The sequence below is a fragment of the Mustela putorius genome, unplaced genomic scaffold, assembly GCF_011764305.1.
Source record: "Mustela putorius furo isolate JIRA1106 unplaced genomic scaffold, ASM1176430v1.1 tig00004033_pilon_pilon_pilon, whole genome shotgun sequence".
Lineage (NCBI taxonomy): Eukaryota > Metazoa > Chordata > Mammalia > Carnivora > Mustelidae > Mustela > Mustela putorius.
This window is the reverse complement of record NW_025422169.1, coordinates 6,175,453-6,191,262: the sequence shown is the minus strand read 5'-3', so window position 1 is coordinate 6,191,262 and position 15,810 is coordinate 6,175,453. Positions and strand designations below refer to the sequence as shown.

General features: G+C 52.1%; 1 protein-coding gene across 2 annotated transcripts in view; it reads right to left on the bottom strand.

The window, feature by feature from the left end:
- Nucleotides 1-15,533, bottom strand: part of PITRM1 (pitrilysin metallopeptidase 1) — a 42,116-nt gene extending 26,583 nt beyond the window's left edge. The window contains exons 1-9 of one of the 2 annotated variants that reach the window (XM_004757911.2): nucleotides 15,423-15,533; nucleotides 13,038-13,140; nucleotides 10,809-10,915; nucleotides 10,364-10,515; nucleotides 9,744-9,858; nucleotides 9,573-9,669; nucleotides 8,250-8,410; nucleotides 814-940; nucleotides 449-537 (exon numbers count right to left, since the gene is read on the bottom strand). In XM_004757911.2, coding sequence (XP_004757968.1) covers nucleotides 449-537; nucleotides 814-940; nucleotides 8,250-8,410; nucleotides 9,573-9,669; nucleotides 9,744-9,858; nucleotides 10,364-10,515; nucleotides 10,809-10,915; nucleotides 13,038-13,140; nucleotides 15,423-15,475 — 1,004 coding nt within the window. In that variant the 5' untranslated portion in view covers nucleotides 15,476-15,533. Of the gene's footprint in view, nucleotides 1-448; nucleotides 538-813; nucleotides 941-8,249; nucleotides 8,411-9,572; nucleotides 9,670-9,743; nucleotides 9,859-10,363; nucleotides 10,516-10,808; nucleotides 10,916-13,037; nucleotides 13,141-15,422 lie in introns of those variants that run through there. The other variant, XM_045072367.1, reaches the window with a different exon arrangement.
- Between the last annotated feature and the right edge of the window lie 277 nt (nucleotides 15,534-15,810).

Genomic DNA, 15,810 nt, shown 5'->3' with positions numbered 1-15,810 from the left:
ATGGACAAGAGCAGTGAGGAGATGGGGAAGTCGGTGGAGCCGCAGGGCCACTGAGGCAGCCAAGTCTGCCGCACACCGGCCGAGGATGCCCGCCCGCCCACGCGCCCGCAGGTGTGCACAGCGCTCTGGCGACAGAGCTCCGTGGTCGTACGCTGTTTTGAAACCCGTGTTCATTGTGCTCTTCTCGCGCTTAGGGGCATCCCACGCCCATAAGTATCAACAGCTGTCCCATTTTCTCCACAGAAATAAGCTTTAAGAAGTAAGAAGTTACTTTTTTTCCTGGGTAGCTACTAAAGGCAATTACCCCAAATCATCCCAGATGTTAACATGTTCCCTGCCGCCCAGCAGCTGCTCAGCTCCTACACCCTAACCACCGAGCCGTTAAGTGTGGAGAATTCACCTCCAACCCAGCAAAGACACTTTTCCCCCCTTCACAACGGACACTTACTCTGGTAAGAGGAAGCTGACCCCGACGGTTGTGTGTCCAGAGGAACCCGCAGCCAGGGAGTCCGGGCCACATGTGATATGGAACTCCCTCTGTGCAAGGACATGATACTTTATTAAGTCAGTGCACAGTACGAACGACTGGGTTTGCCCCACAGTGAGTTACCCACACAGGCACAAAGTGGTCCAAGAGATGCTTTCCACTAAAGTTTCTTTTCAAATAAGTAACCATTCCTTAGGGGTAAGAAGCTTTTACATTCAAGTCAGAGGCCACATCTGAAAATCTTATCACTAATACACAGTTCGAGTCTTCATCTCAATGGATTTAGTAAGTAAAAACACTGCTTATTCTCCAGATGGGGAACTCACTGGCTTATCCCAAGGCTTCTGAGCTGGCACCGCAGTATTTGGCTCAATTTTCTCAAATTTACTCAGTGCTTCTTCGTGAATTTGTTTCAGATGCTGCTCTAATGGAAAATTGCCGTAAGTGAAGAACCTGAAACGTTCAGAGAAGTTGTTAGTCGATCTTAGTTTCACAAAATGAGAAATCAGTGCGGATGGCTTTCTGTATGAAATGGAGGATGTGCAGGGCAGGAGAGTAAACTCACCTCCTCCCACACGTACAACCAGGTAACAGCTCCATCGGGGTAAATAACCCAGACAACAACCCAAACTCCGGCAGAACAAACCCCACAACTAAATGTGCACAAGAGACCGCCCTGGAGAGGGTGGGAAGGTCAGAGTGGCTGAGGGCTAACTGCACCACGGCGCTGTCTGCTGGACGAAGGGACCCGTGGGTAGGGAGAGAGAAGCAGCGGGTCACACCAGGGAGCCCACATAGGAACATAAATCCCCGTAACATTGGCTTTGAAAACCAGAGGGGCCAAATTTCATGAGTTCTTACAACCAGTGGTATTTAAACCTCGAACTTTAGAAATCAGCAGGCTCGGGCACCTGGGTGGCTCATTCGGTTAAGCCTCTGCCTTCAGCTCAGGTCATGATCCCAGGGTCCTGGGATCAAGTCCTGATTCAGGCTTCTCCCTCTGCCTCTACCTCCCTCTGTCTCTGTCTCTCCTGAATGAATAAAAATCTTTAAAAAATAAAATAAAGATCAGCAGGCTCTGTTCCGGGAGAACCTGGAGGGGGACAGGAAATGGAGTTTCTTCCCTGAAAGAGACAGCACAGCAACCACCCCAGGGACATACGCCGCAGAAGCAGCAGTCTGAAAAAGGCAGGGGCACACAGGAGGGAGAGTGGGTTCCTATCGCAGAGTTTCCCACAGGGACAGAGATGATGGGAGACTCCTCCAGGAACAAAGGAGCCGAATGACACCATTTCCCAACCTGCTCCGCAGCATAAAGACAGCCACCTGCCGGAACCAGCCGGGCACCAGCGCTCACCAGCTAACCTGCTTACGTGTCCCACCCCTGCACCCAGGCTTGCCCTAGCCTAGTGCAGCGGGTCCCCTCCCACAGAGGACCAGGGCCCTCCTGGCCAACACCGCGTCTCCCAAAACACATCCTGTAGGGGCTCGGTCCCGGTGGGTGGCGGCTGGTCACCTCCAGCAGGGGGACGTGCACACACCTTGTTGAAACCCTGTGCACGGGCGCTTTGCAGGCCGCCCCACCCAACTCGGTCTCCCCAGTGGCCTTGCTTCTCCTCTGGCAGAGAACCAGCGCCACCTTGTAAACACTGACCCCTACAGTCAAGAACAGGGGACACAGCAGACTTTCCTGATGCACGGAAACAGACGCTGAGAGCGAGCCACAATGAGGGGACAGAGAAATAAGGTCCAAATGAAAGAACAGGACAAAATCGCAAGAGACTTAAGCACGACAGAGCTAAGTCACATGCCTGACAGAGAATTTAAAGTGATGGCCATAAAGATACTCGCTGGACTCGGGAAAAGAGCAGAAGACCCACGCAAAATGCCAACACTTGCGCAGGAACACTTGCCTTATAGGGATTCCAGAAGCAAAGAGAGAAAAGAAGGCAGAAAATTTGTGTGAAGAATTGATAGCTGAAAACTTCCCTAATGCAAGCAAGCTGACAGACATCCAGATTCAGGAGGCAAAGAGTCTGACCCCCCACAAGCAGCCAATCCAGTGAGGTCCATATCAAGATAGAGTAACTAAAATGGCAAAAAAACAGTGATAAAGAGAATTATAAAAGCAGCAAAAGAAAGTTAGGTAAAAGAGAAACCCAATGAGGCTATTAGTGGGTTTTTCAACGGAAACACTGTAGGCCCCGAAGGGGGTGACATGACAGAGCAAAGAGCTGAATGGAAAAAATTTACAGCCAAGAACACTGTATCCAGCAAGGCCGCCACTCAGAATAGGAGACGAAGAGCTTCCCAGACAAACAAGAGTTTGAGAAGTTCATAACCACTCAATAAGCCCTACAAGAAATGTGCATGGGGACTCTGAATGTTAAGAGAAGACCATTAGTAAGAGGAAAAAGGCAGGAAACACAAAGCAGTAAGTGTCTGTAAAAATTACTCACGGGTCTCTCAACATAAAAGGATGTAAAGTGTGACACCGTAACCTGAACCCTGGCGGCGGGGAATGGGGGCAAACCAGCAACTGTCAGCTAACCAGACACCGCCACGCGCAGAAGACAGCCCGTGCGGACCGGATGGTAACCACACACCAAAACCCAGTAACAGATATAAAAAACAAAGACAGAAAAGAATTTAAGTGTGGCACTAAAACAACAACTTACGGTGTGAGGAGAGAGTAGGGAAAAGAGAGAAAAACCAGAAAAATAACCATAAAGCAAGGAACAAAATAGCACTAAGTCCATACCTGTCAATAACTACTTTGAATATAAATGGACTAAATGGTCCAATCAAAAAGATACAGGGTGGGGCGCCTCGGTGGCTCAGTGGGTTGAGCCGCTGCCTTCGGCTCAGGTCATGATCTCAGGGTCCTGGGATCGAGTCCCGCATCGGGCTCTCTGCTCAGCGGGGAGCCTGCTTCCTCCTCTCTCTCTCTCTCTGCCTGCCTCTCTGCCTACTTGTGATCTCTCTCTGTCAAATAAATAAATAAAATCTTTAAAAAAAAAAAAAAAAAGATACAGGGTGACGGACTAAAAACACAAGACCGATCCATCCTCAGACCTAAAGAGGGCTGCAGACTGAAAGGGACGGAAAACAGTTCTCATGCAAACAGAAGCGAAAAGAAAGCTGGGGTAGCAATATTTACACCGGATGAAATAAACCTGAAAGCGAAGACCGCAACAAGAAACAAAGGACATACATAATCACGAAGGGAAGGAGCCAACAGGAAGATGTGATCACAAATACTTAGGCACCCAACACAGGAGCGCCCAAATACACAACACAGTTCATAATACAAGGGAACTAACCAAAAATACAACAATAATAAGGGATTTTAACACCCCATTGACATCACTGGACAGATCACCTAAACAGGAGATCAATAAAGAAACAATGGTGTTGAATGACACACTGGATCAAATGGACTTAACACAGAGATCCAGAACATTCCACCCTAAAACAGAATACACATTCTCATTAAGTGCACATAGATATTCTCCAGAAGAGATTACATATTAGGCCACAAAACGAGTCTCTACAAATTCAAAAAGGTCATACCAGGCATCTTTTCTGATCACAACTATGAAACCGGAAATCAACTATAAGAAAAAAATCTGGAAAGACCACAAATAAATGGAGGTTAAGTAACATGCTACTACACAATCAATGGGTCAACCAAGAAATCAAAGAGGAAATTAAAAAATACATGGAAACAAATGGAAATGAAAACACAACAGTCCAAAATCTCTGGGATGCAGCAAAAGTGTTGTTTTTTTTGGGTTTTGTTTTTGTTTGTTTGTTTTTTAAAGATCTTATTTCTTTATTTGGAAGAGAGAGAACACGAGAGGGGAGAAGGTCAGAGGGAGAAGCAGACTCCCCTTGGAGCTGAGAGCCTGATGCAGGACTCGATCCTGGGAGTCTGGGATCGTGATCTGAGCTGAAGGCAGTCACTCAACCAACTGAGCCACCTAGGCGCCCTCAGCAAAATTGTTTTTAAGAGGGAATTTTACTAAAATACAGGCCTACTTCAACAAGCAAGAAAAATCTCAAACAACCTAATCTTACACCTAACAGGAGCTAGAAAAAGAACAAGGAAAACCCCAAACCAGCAGCAGGATGGAAATATTAAAGACGAGAGCACAGATGAATAATAGAGAAACTAGAAAAAAAATAGTAGGACAGATGAAACCAGGAGCTGGTTCTTTCAAAACATCAATAAAATTGATAAAACTTCTAGCCAGGCTCATGGGGGGAAAAAAAAAGGGTTGGGGCTGGCAAAAAGAGGATCCAAATAAACAAAAACACTAGTGAAACAGGAGAACTAACAACCAACATCACAGAAATACAAACATCTATAAAAGGATATCATGAAAAACTATATGCCAACAAATTGGACAACCTAGAAAAGATGAATAAATTCCAAGAAAAATATTAACCAACAAAACTGAATCAGCAAGAAATAGAAAATTTGAACTGACCTATAAGTAGAAACAAAATTGAATCAGTAATCAACCCCCATAAATAAAAGTCCAGGACCAATCAACCTCACAAGTGAATTCTTTTTTCTTTTTTAAAGATTTTATTTATTTATTTGACAGAGAGGGATCAAAGGTAGGCAGAGAGGCAGGCAGAGAGACAGGGAAGCAGGCTCCCCACCGAGCAGAGAGCCCGACGTGGGGCTCTATCCCAGGACCCTGGGATCAGGACCTGAGCCAAAGGCAGATGCTTTAACCCACTGAGCCACCCAGGGGCCCCTCACAGGTGAATTCTATGAAACATTCACAGCAGAGTTAACTCCTATTCTTCTCAAACTTTTCCAAAAAACAGAAGAGGAAGGAAAACTTCCAAATTCATTCTATGAGGTCAGCATTACCATGATACCAAAACCAGATAAAGACACCACACACACACACACACACACAGAACCACAGCCATCATCTCTGATGAACATAGATACAAAAATCCTCAATAAAACATTAACAATCTGAATCTTACAATTTATTTAAAATAGTCATTCGAAGCCATAAAGTGGGATTTATTCCCAGGATGCAAAGGGTTCAACACTCACCAGTCAACCCACATGCCACACTGCATCGGTACGAGGAAGGATAAAAACCTTATGATCCTTTCAAAAGAGGCAGAGAAAACATCTGACAAAGTACAACATCCATTCATGATAAAAACCCTCAGCAATGCAGATTTAAAGGAAACAACTCAAGGTAGTAAGAGCCATCTATGAAAAACCCACAGCTAACATGATACTCAACTGGGAAAACCGGAGAGCTTTTCCTACGGGTCGGGAACACGACACTCTCGTCACTGTTACTCACTGCAGCACGGCAAGTCCCAGCCACAGCAAGCAGACAAGCAAAACGAGTACCAGGCATCCAAATTGGGAAGGAAGAATTTAAACTTTCACTGTAGATGACATATTATGTACAAAAAACCCTAAAGACTCCACCAAAAAACTACTAGAACTGAATTAATTTGTAAGACTGCAGGATACAAATCAACACGCAGAAAGCGGTTGCATTTCTATGTGTTAATAATGAAGCAGCAGAAGGAGAAATGAAGTAAACAATCCCAGGGCCCCTGGGGGCTCAGTTGTTAAGCATCTTCCTTCAGCTCAGGTCATGATCCCAGGGTCCTGAGATCGAGCCCCACATCCAGCTCCCTGCTCAGCGGGAAGCCTGCTTCTCTCTCACTCACTCCCTCTGCTTGTGTTCCCCTTCTCGCCATGTCTCCCTCTGTCAAATAAGTAAATAAATCAAAAAAAAGATTTTATTTACTTATTTGACAGACAGAGATGACAAGCAGGCAGAGAGGCAGGCAGAGAAAGGGGGAAGCAGGCTCCCTGCCAAGCAGAGAGCCCGACGTGGGGCTCGATCCCAAGACCCTGGGATCAGGACCTGAGCAGAAGGCAGCGGCTTTAAACCACTGAGCCACCCAGGTGCCCCAGTAAATAAAATCTTTAAAAAAAAAAAAAAAAAAAGGAAAGGAAAGAAAACAATTCTAATCATAACTGCACCAAAAAAACCCAAAAACATCCAACCTAGGAACAAACACAACCAAAGAGGTGAAAGACCTGTACTCTGAAAACTATAAAACTCTTGACAGGGGTGCAATCTTAGGCTACAAATTTCAAATCACACATTTTTGAGACAACACAGTTATCCACCCAGGGGAAAGAGGATACAACACAGTTGATTTTTTTTTTTCCTTTTAATACGCTGTTGTTGGAGCTGAGACACAAGATAAGGAAACAGACTGGTGGCTGCCACGGCAGGGGTGGGCGAAATGGGTAGAAAGGCTGCAAGCCCCCAGCTGCAAGCTGAGTAAGTCACGGGGACAGCACGGACAGCACGGTGACTGTAGTTAACAACAGCGATCATATATTTAAAAGTTACGAAGAGAACAGATCTTAACAGTTCTCATCGTAAGGAAAAAACCATTTCTAACTATGTGCAGTGACAGGGTTACCTGGATTTATTGTGGTGAGCACTTCACAGTGTATACACGACCCAAATCATTTTATTGTACCCCTAAACTAGCAATGCTGTATATCAGTGATATCCCAATAAAATAAACACACCTGACCTCGGGAGCTATTATCTTAAGGATCCTTTAAAAATGTCCACTCGATGGTTTAGAGAGTGGCGCTCCCATAACAAGTAGCAGCCCTGGCATCCGGGCAGACACTGGTCTCTAAATGCCTCTGTACGTGGTCACAGGACTCCTTGGAGAAGGAAGCAGCTACCGACCTAGAGCAGGAGGAGCCTGGATTTGGGGCTGGAGGCACAGAAACCAGTCACTGAAAACTAAGACAACAGAAGATAAGAGGAGCTTAAAGGAATTCCCTTGGGACACAGCTAAAATAATCTGAGCATTAAAGAAAGAAAAAAAAAAAAAAAATCAACCAAAGTTGCCAGAATACCAACCCAGTGATGGCCTGTGTCTACAGGGAGAAAAACAGAGTTTATAGAATATATGGGCCTCACACGGATCAAACATACTTTGGGGACTACGGAAAATCTGTATTTGCAATAAGGAGTAGGTGCTTTCACGCACGTGTCTGTTTAATGTGAATATGGTATCCTGTCACAAAATATGCCTCAGGGCCACGAATTTAAATATTAGAGGTAAACCACCATGATGACGGTAATTTCCTTTAAAATATGTTGACGACGGATACTATGTGGTGTGGGTATGAAGCTCATTATTCTAGGCCCTGTATTTTTCTGTATGCTTCAAAGTTTTCATAACCAATAGTTGAGTTCTTTTACATTTAAAATAATCCTGAAAAGCTGATTTTCCATCAGTGTTTGACCTATAAATACACACACTGCTGTTTTACTACTAGTAATACCTGCAACAAGGAACCGGTCACCAGGCAAGTATCCCAGGTTCAGTGAAGGGCAACCGCCCTTTCCGGAGCTCTCCGGGTCCCGGGGCAGCCTCAGGAGGGGACAGCAGCCCGCGCTCCGTGTTAGACACGAGAAAGTGGAGGCGCAGGGAGGGAGCGCACGGCTCCTCCTTCGGGAGGCGGCGTCCCCATCAGGGACAGAAGTTCCCGCTGCAGATGCTCAGAAAGAGCACCCACAGGAGAGAGGCAATCCGCCAGGCCGAGAATGCTCTAAATTCACACAGATCTTTGCAAACAATTCTTTGCCGCACATGAGGGAAGCCGTGCCCTTCGGTGTGTGCAAACGAGCCTGCTCTCAATCAACCCACCCTGAGGAAGTGTTACCTGGCGTTACTGGGGTGGTAATGGGTAGCATGGAACTGCTTGAGCTGCTCCCACGTGAGGTCTGGGATGCACAGCGGGTGACCCCCGGAGACCACGGAGTACGTGTGGTCGGGCAGGAGGCGGTTCTGAAGGTGCTGCGAGAATATCCTCTCGTTGTCCGTCTTCAAAGATAAACAAATATACACGCGTATGAAAAACAAGGCCCCCTGCTACGTTACGGTGCAACAAGTTACTCACATTGTGGACGCACACCCGTGACACCCTGTGTTCCAACTGCGCGGTGGAAAGCAAGGTCCTTGTGGATCCTGCCGAACAGAGCGCGCCGCTCCTTCACTGTCTCCGCGGGGCCCAGAGACCCGGGGGCTCGCAGGAGAAGGAAAAACTCTGTGCGGTGAGCGTGGGCCACCAGCCAAAACGCAGCTGAGGGCGGGGGAGGGAACGCGCAGACCAAGGAAACAGGCACAAGGGTCCCCGTCCGTGAGCGCAGGGAGGGTCCCACGGTCTCCCGCAGCAAGAGCGGTCACTCCAGCTTGAGTTTCCAGAAGGTGCCGGAAGAAAGGAGACCCCAACCGAGGCCCCGTATGTCAGGGCAGGACTCCAAAGTCAGAGGAGCCGGGCGGATGGGCCCAGCGGACAGGTTCTCAAACTGCCGGGTCTCAAGATCCTTCCGACTCTGAAATGTCAGCGAGGCCCCCAAAGAGCTTTGGATGACGTGGGTTTCCTGATTACACAGGTGTGTGCGTACACGTAATTTTTCCACATTAGAAGTTAAAGCTGAGACCTTATAAAACATTACTTATGCACTCATTATCTTAACCCATCAATGTTAACAAATATTTTTTTGGAAACTTTCTCAGAACAAATCAGAAATATTACTGAGCAGAACAGCACTGCTTTGCACATTTTGCAAATCTCCTTAATGTCTGGCTTAAGGAACGAGCGCGGTACACTATCTGCTACTGTATCCTATAAAGTATTACAAAACATGTAACACAGGCTTGGGGAAAGCCCTGAATGAGAAAAAAAGACAAGGTCTTATCACTGTCATGTTAACAGTTTCATCTCACAGACCTCCACGGACCACATGCCCAGCATCCCTCCCCACAGCTCCAGAGCTGCCACCTGCCATGAGACTGTGGCCCTCTTACTGTCCAATAGCTGGTGCTCACTGCACTGTCTCGGGCTAGCTCAACAATTCCGACATGAGAAGCTTATCAAATGACATAAAACAATATCCGCTGTCTCCCAGACCAATTTACATCCCGATATTTTACGAAGATCTTTGTAACAGTTTTAAAAAGGAAGAAAAACAAACAAACTCACAAACACTCCCTTCATTTCATTAAAGACGACTCCTTTAAAGGTCAAGGGTGTCTGGGGGTCTTTCGGATTCTCATGTTCTAGTCGCCATCCTTCCTGCCTAAATAATGATAAGTAATTACAGAATGATAATAACTCTAATACTAATGTCCAAATCAATTAATCATTACGCACCAGAAATCCAGTTCCCGTAAGCATGGGAAAAAGGTTGCATCCAAATACACAGACAGGAGATTCTGGAAGTCCTTGGGATTTTGTGTGGAAAATGGGTACAGAGTATAATCGCTAGCTGGGTATAAATGAAAAGATTTTAAAAATTCAACAGATTCCCAAAGGAATGAGCCACATCCAGTCCCATGCCAGGCCCCCACCCTGAACCCTTACTGTCCTGGGCAGGCCTGGCTCGGCGTACGTGGAAGGGCCCCAGCCAGCCATGACCTCACACACCTACACAGCGGGCCTGACCCGCGGGTGCGGCCAGAGTGCACCAGTTACCTAGAGGCCTGGGCACTTCTCTACATCCAGCAGCAGCCCCCACACTGCCCGAGCTCCTGGAAATCAACTCAAACACCACGGCCACCATGTTCACATGTGGTGCCCAACTCAAATTTCATACCAAGATTTCCAAAGGATTATTAATTTGATCTTGCCCAGAAAAAGATCAGAGACCTCTTCCCTAAAACTGGTTTTTACAACGCGAGCAGGATTCCACTTCCAGCAGCTCTGCAGCAGACCCGAGGACAGGGCGCCTGCTCTGGCCTCTAGGAGGCCGGGCGCCGCGCACACCCGCTTACCTGTGAAGGCGTTCATGAAGGTGGACAGCGACCGATTGAGCATCTTGAAGAAGGGGTCTCTGCACGGGTACTTCTGAGAGCCACACAGGACAGTGTGCTCCAGCACGTGCGGGACGCCAGTGCTGTCCGTGGGGGTGGTGCGGAACTGCACGCTGCGGCCACACGGGAGAAGCAGGTGAAGGCTCAGGCGGACGCCCGAGTCCGGCCCCGCCCGCCCTGCCGCTCACGGCCACAGCCTCCCCCCACAACGCAGAAAATCACTAATTCAGACTCAGCTCTTACTCTAGGCAGCTGAGGACATAAACTCATTTCGCCTTTTCCTTTGTTTTCCGGGATGTGGTCAGTAAAACTAAAATGCGTGCAAACAGGGATCTTAAGCTGCCTAACGTCTGGCAGACATTCTAGGTGGAGCCAGTCCGGGACGCGTCTCGCGATGCCCACACACCTGAACAAGTTGTTGGTGTCTTCTCTGGCCAAGTGCAAGTACTTCGCTCCTGTGCCATCATGGTGGAGCTTCACTGCGGTCAGGGACAGCTCAGGGATGGCCGTTACCTGCATGAACAAGAAACACGCAAGCAGCTGAACTCAGATGGGAAGGCCTTCGACACAGGTATGGTCACACCGCAGGCCCTGGCCTGTGCATCTGGTGACAGCAGGGAGCCGACAGGTCAGCAGAAACTACCTTGTTTAAACCTTGAATCTCACAAACGGGCCAAGTAAGACCCATGTACATGACCATCCTGGGTGCCTTAGTCTTCTGCACACCTGTTATCGGCTACACAGTCTGTGAGTGGTTCCTGGGGAACCCGGGGGCAGGGGAGCCTCACTCCCATCTGCAGACGGAAAGGCTGAGGCTCGGAGGAACGGTGAGACAGGGCACAGACCCCAGCTCTCACATCAGGCTGCGCCAGAGGAGCCCTGCTCTCAGCTGCCAGGCCTGCAGCCGGCCTCCTTTTCCGCACGTCACGGCACGGAAGCTCGGGATGCCGGCAGGCGCTGGAGCGGGCCCACGGCCTGGGACAGACTGTGCCTCACCTGGCTGCTGCAGTTCCGAGGAATGCCCCGGGGTGTGCCGGGGTATCACCTTACCTGCTCCTACTGGGAGGGTCCAAATCACCTCCAGTACAAACAAAGCATCCTGACCCCTGGACAGTGGTCTCCTAGCTATGCAAGCCTCCCGAGACCTTGTGGGGTTGTTGGCCCTTAGAAAGTGCCGTATCGTCCCACTACGCCAGGGTCCTCTCCCCTTCAATCACAAAAGTGCGTCACTGCGACAGCCACACTGTTTATCAAACCCCACTCTTCAGAGGCTGCGAAGGTATCTCGTCTGTGCTTACACAGCAAGCTACCAGCGGGGCAACATTAGAACTCGGTGTCCGACCGTCTTGTGGGGGCCTTCTATGCAAATGACATTGCTTAAAGAGGGCTGCAATGCCTGCTTAGTTTACAAGTGTTAAATTATCTATAGCTAAGAGTTGACTTTGCAAGAGATGATCAATTGTATTTAAAATCAGTTCACACAGTGAACGTCCACCTCCTAACCTCTTGCACGGGAACTACTGGTCAAACAAGGACCATGCTTTATCGGAAGTTTCTGTAACGCTGCGAAAACACAGAAACACAGCTCTGAGGTCCTCCCTGACAGTCACTGTTCTACAGCCAAGCTCCCCTGCTTGGCCTTTAGGGACTTCACACGTGCTCACGTGCTTTCACCCAGTGTCCTGAGTCCCCCATCTCAAGCTAACCGGCCCTCCGGAAGCCCAGCACAGACTGCTGCCACGGGCACATCCAGGCCTCCGTCTTCCACTTACACACCCCTCCGTTCTCCACGAACCTGACCCTAGACCTCCCCACCCAGCAGAGCACCCTCTCCTCCTGTCTTTCTCTTGGTCTCGGAGCTTCCCCAGAGACAGAGACGTTCCTCATGTCCCCCCTCGTACTGGAGGTGCACTTGTATCTTCTGGACTGTGAGCCGCCTGTCTTCTGAATCTGCTAAGAGTGTTATCTACAGGGGCACCTGGGTGGCTCAATGGGTTAAAGCCTCTGCCTTCGGTCCAGGTCATGATCCCAGAGTCCTGGGATCGAGCCCCGCATCGGGCTCTTTGCTCTGCGGGGAGCCTGCTTGCCCCTTTCTCTCTGCCTGCGGCTCTGACTACTTGTGATCTCTGTCAAATAAATAAATAAAATATTAAAAAAAAAAGAGTGTTATCTATAGCAAAAGAGTGTTATCTACAGCATTGAAGCTAACAGCTAGTCAGTGATGTGAAATACATATATTTCAATTACTGCATTAAAAGAAAAAGAAACAACATTGTGAATGTACAGGCTCACAAGCTCCTTACTCAGCTCACAAACCAAGTTTCTGTGTGTGGTGCAAACTCAGGTGCTAGGCAAAACGTGACCCGCACAGATGGGGGCCGTCTTAGCGCAGTGAACAGCCACGTGTGTGGACGCACAAACCTCAATGTGTGTGACTTACTTTCTAAAATCTAGAGACAATAGGCTTTAAGGGGTTCAGTTCTTGGAATCCCTTATTTAAGAATCAGGAAATTCTTTCACTTGCAAACTCCGCTCAGTAGAGCCCACGCTGTGAACTATGGGCGGGCCAAGCCCTGGGACAGAGATGCCAACTCCCCTGGGCTCTGGGCTGGGCAACCAGGTGGGCCACGCTCACCTGGCTCACGGTGAACCCATGGATCCGCTCGCCCACCTCATACTGCTGTGCCCTCTCACAGGCGGTGGCGTCCCTGGTCTTCCGCGCTCGCGGGCTGGCACTGCTGCACGGGAGGAAAGGAACGGAGGTTAGATGCTGCCGCAGGACCTCTGCAGGGCTAACGTGATTGAGCAACATCACAAAAACATTTTCACATGATCAAGACATTTCCAATAAAAATTAAAACTTACATTTACAGATTCCAGAAAACTGATTTCTGGACTCTTTAGTTAAGTTCTTTCAATTTTATGATCTTTATCTCTACTCAGCTAAAGCTTCATATCATCTAATAATTGCATATTCGAAGCCTGTTATGTGTAAATGCTCATAAAGAACTCTAATTACGATACCGATTTTCCTTACCCATATACAAACTCTCATGTTAAAATGATTTTTTGTCTCCGTACAGTGTCACAGTGAACTCCCATTACACTTCTACCAAACCGGTAAAAAGTAAGAAATCTGTCATTGCCAGGAAAGCCTAAACTGCACTTGGTGCAAACAGTAACTGTGGAATAACACGTGGCGTCCTTTACATCAGCAACGATTCACCTGCACACGTGTGCGCCCTGGGGAACGTGCACGCAGCCTTAGCCAGCACACAGCCTTTATGCTGGCGTCCGGGGAGTCCCGACCTCCAGCAACCAGGGCGACCGACCTCAGACCGATAACGCGGGACTCCGGAAACCTGGCCGGACGAGGAGCGCGCGAGGCAAGCAGGTGGGTCCCGTAACGCCGCACAGAAACCGGAACAAGACGCACGACAGGCCCGGTCCGGTCCCAGATCGGGAACGGGGCTGTCGGACCGCACGTAGACGGCAGAACAGAAAGAAACCCGACGGCACGGCCGGGGCCGAGTGACACGAGCGAGACCGCGGCCACGGGACGTGGCGCGCGCGGAATAAGAAACAAACGCGCAAAGGAGGGAGAGAGAGTCGGGACCAGACTCGGTGCAGAGAAGGGGCTGATGCGGGCCCTGCGGCGCGGTGCGGGGACGCCGCGGGCTCCGCGCTGGAGCCGATCGCCCACGCGCACGGGTCTCCGGAGAACGCGGGAGACGCGCAGGAGGACGTGCACTCAGGGACGGTCCGGCCACCGAGGGGAGCCGGCGACACGTGGTGACACACTCCCCCAGCTGTGGGACGCGCCTGAACGAGTGTCTAGGCGGCTGCGCGTCACACACACGGCTTCGGAGGAAGATGCGCGCCGACCCGGCACCTGCGGGCCGCCGGGACCGCGCGCTCCGAGCTCACCCCCCGGCAGGGCTCGGGCCGGCCGCGCGGGAAGACGGTCCCCACAGCGCCTCGGGCGCCGGCCGCACCCCGGGGGCCCCGCTGCGGAGCTCCGGCCCCGCCAGGGCACCGCGGCTCCTCCGCGGGCTGCGACCCCACGCCCCGTGACCCGGGCTCGGCTCCGTGCATCGGCCGGGAACGAGCTTCCCCGCAGCCCCCGCGTGCGACCCTTCCCGGCTGGGCCGGGTCTGTTTCCGGGAACCTCGTCACGCAGAAGCTCGCGCGCTCCTGGCCGCCCGGATTCGGTCGGGGCCGCGGCAGCCGCCGCCGCGACGCCTCCCGGGGCCGTGACCAACGCCGCGGCCCGACAGCGCCTCGGGCGTCCGAGGCCCGCGGCCACCGCACGGGCTGCGCGGACCGCGACCGCGGCGACTCCTTCAACGACACGGACCGGAGTCCACCTCCGACGACCGCACACGGGGCCACCCACTCCGGGATCGCTGAGGCCGCGGCGCCGCGGGGCTCCCTGGGCCGGGACCCGCCCGCCCACGGGCTTTCCGGGCCGCAGTCGCCAGCCCGGAGCCCCGGACAGGGGCTCCTTTCCTGGGGCGGGGACGCGGTGGCACGGGACCCGTCCGCAAGGCTCCCGGGCTGGGCTGCGGGAGGGGCGGCCGCGAGCCCGGGCTCCCCGGGCGGGGACGTCGGGGCTCCCCTGGCGGGGGCGTCGGGCTCCCCGGGCGGGGGCGTCGGGGTCCCCGGGCGAGGTCGTCGGGGGTCCCCGGGCGGGGGCGTCGGGGGTCCCCGGGCGGGGGCGTCGGGGTCCCCGGGCGGGGACGTCGGGGCTCCCCGGGCGAGGGCGTCGGGGGTCCCCGGGCGAGGGCGTCGGGGTTCCCGGGCGGGGGCGTCGGGGTCCCCGGGCGGGGGCGTCGGGGTTCCCGGGCGGGGGCGTCGGGGGTCCCCGGGCGAGGGCGTCCAGAGCAGGGGGCCGCGGCGCGGCACCGCCGGGCCGGGACACGACCCCGAAGCCTCCGGGCTCCCCCCGCCGCCGAGGCCGCCCGTAACGCCTTTCGCCGCGCTCCCTCCTCTGCGCCCGTCCCGCTCCCGCGCGTCTCACCCGCCGCTCAGCCGCCTCACGAAGCCAGGGAGCCAGCCGCCGCAGCGCCACATGGCGTGTGACCACCGCAGCCGGAGGTCGCCGCTTTACGTACCCAGACACACGCGCGGGGGCGCGGGGGGGCGTGACGCACCGGCCGCGACTCTCATTGGTCAGCGCGGACGGCGACGCTCTCTCTAATAGGCTGGCGGGAAAAAGGGTGGGCTCCTGAGGCGGCCGGGCGGAACTCGAAGGCCGCTGGGCACGGGGTGGGCGGGGCGATGGGGGCGGAGCGTCCGCGCCTCGGAGCGTAGGAGCAGGGTAGGGGCGGGGCTTGCGTGCGGAGCCCCGGCAGACACGGAGAGGGGCGGAGCCCGAGGCGGGGCGCCGCTGAGGGCGGAGTCCGGGG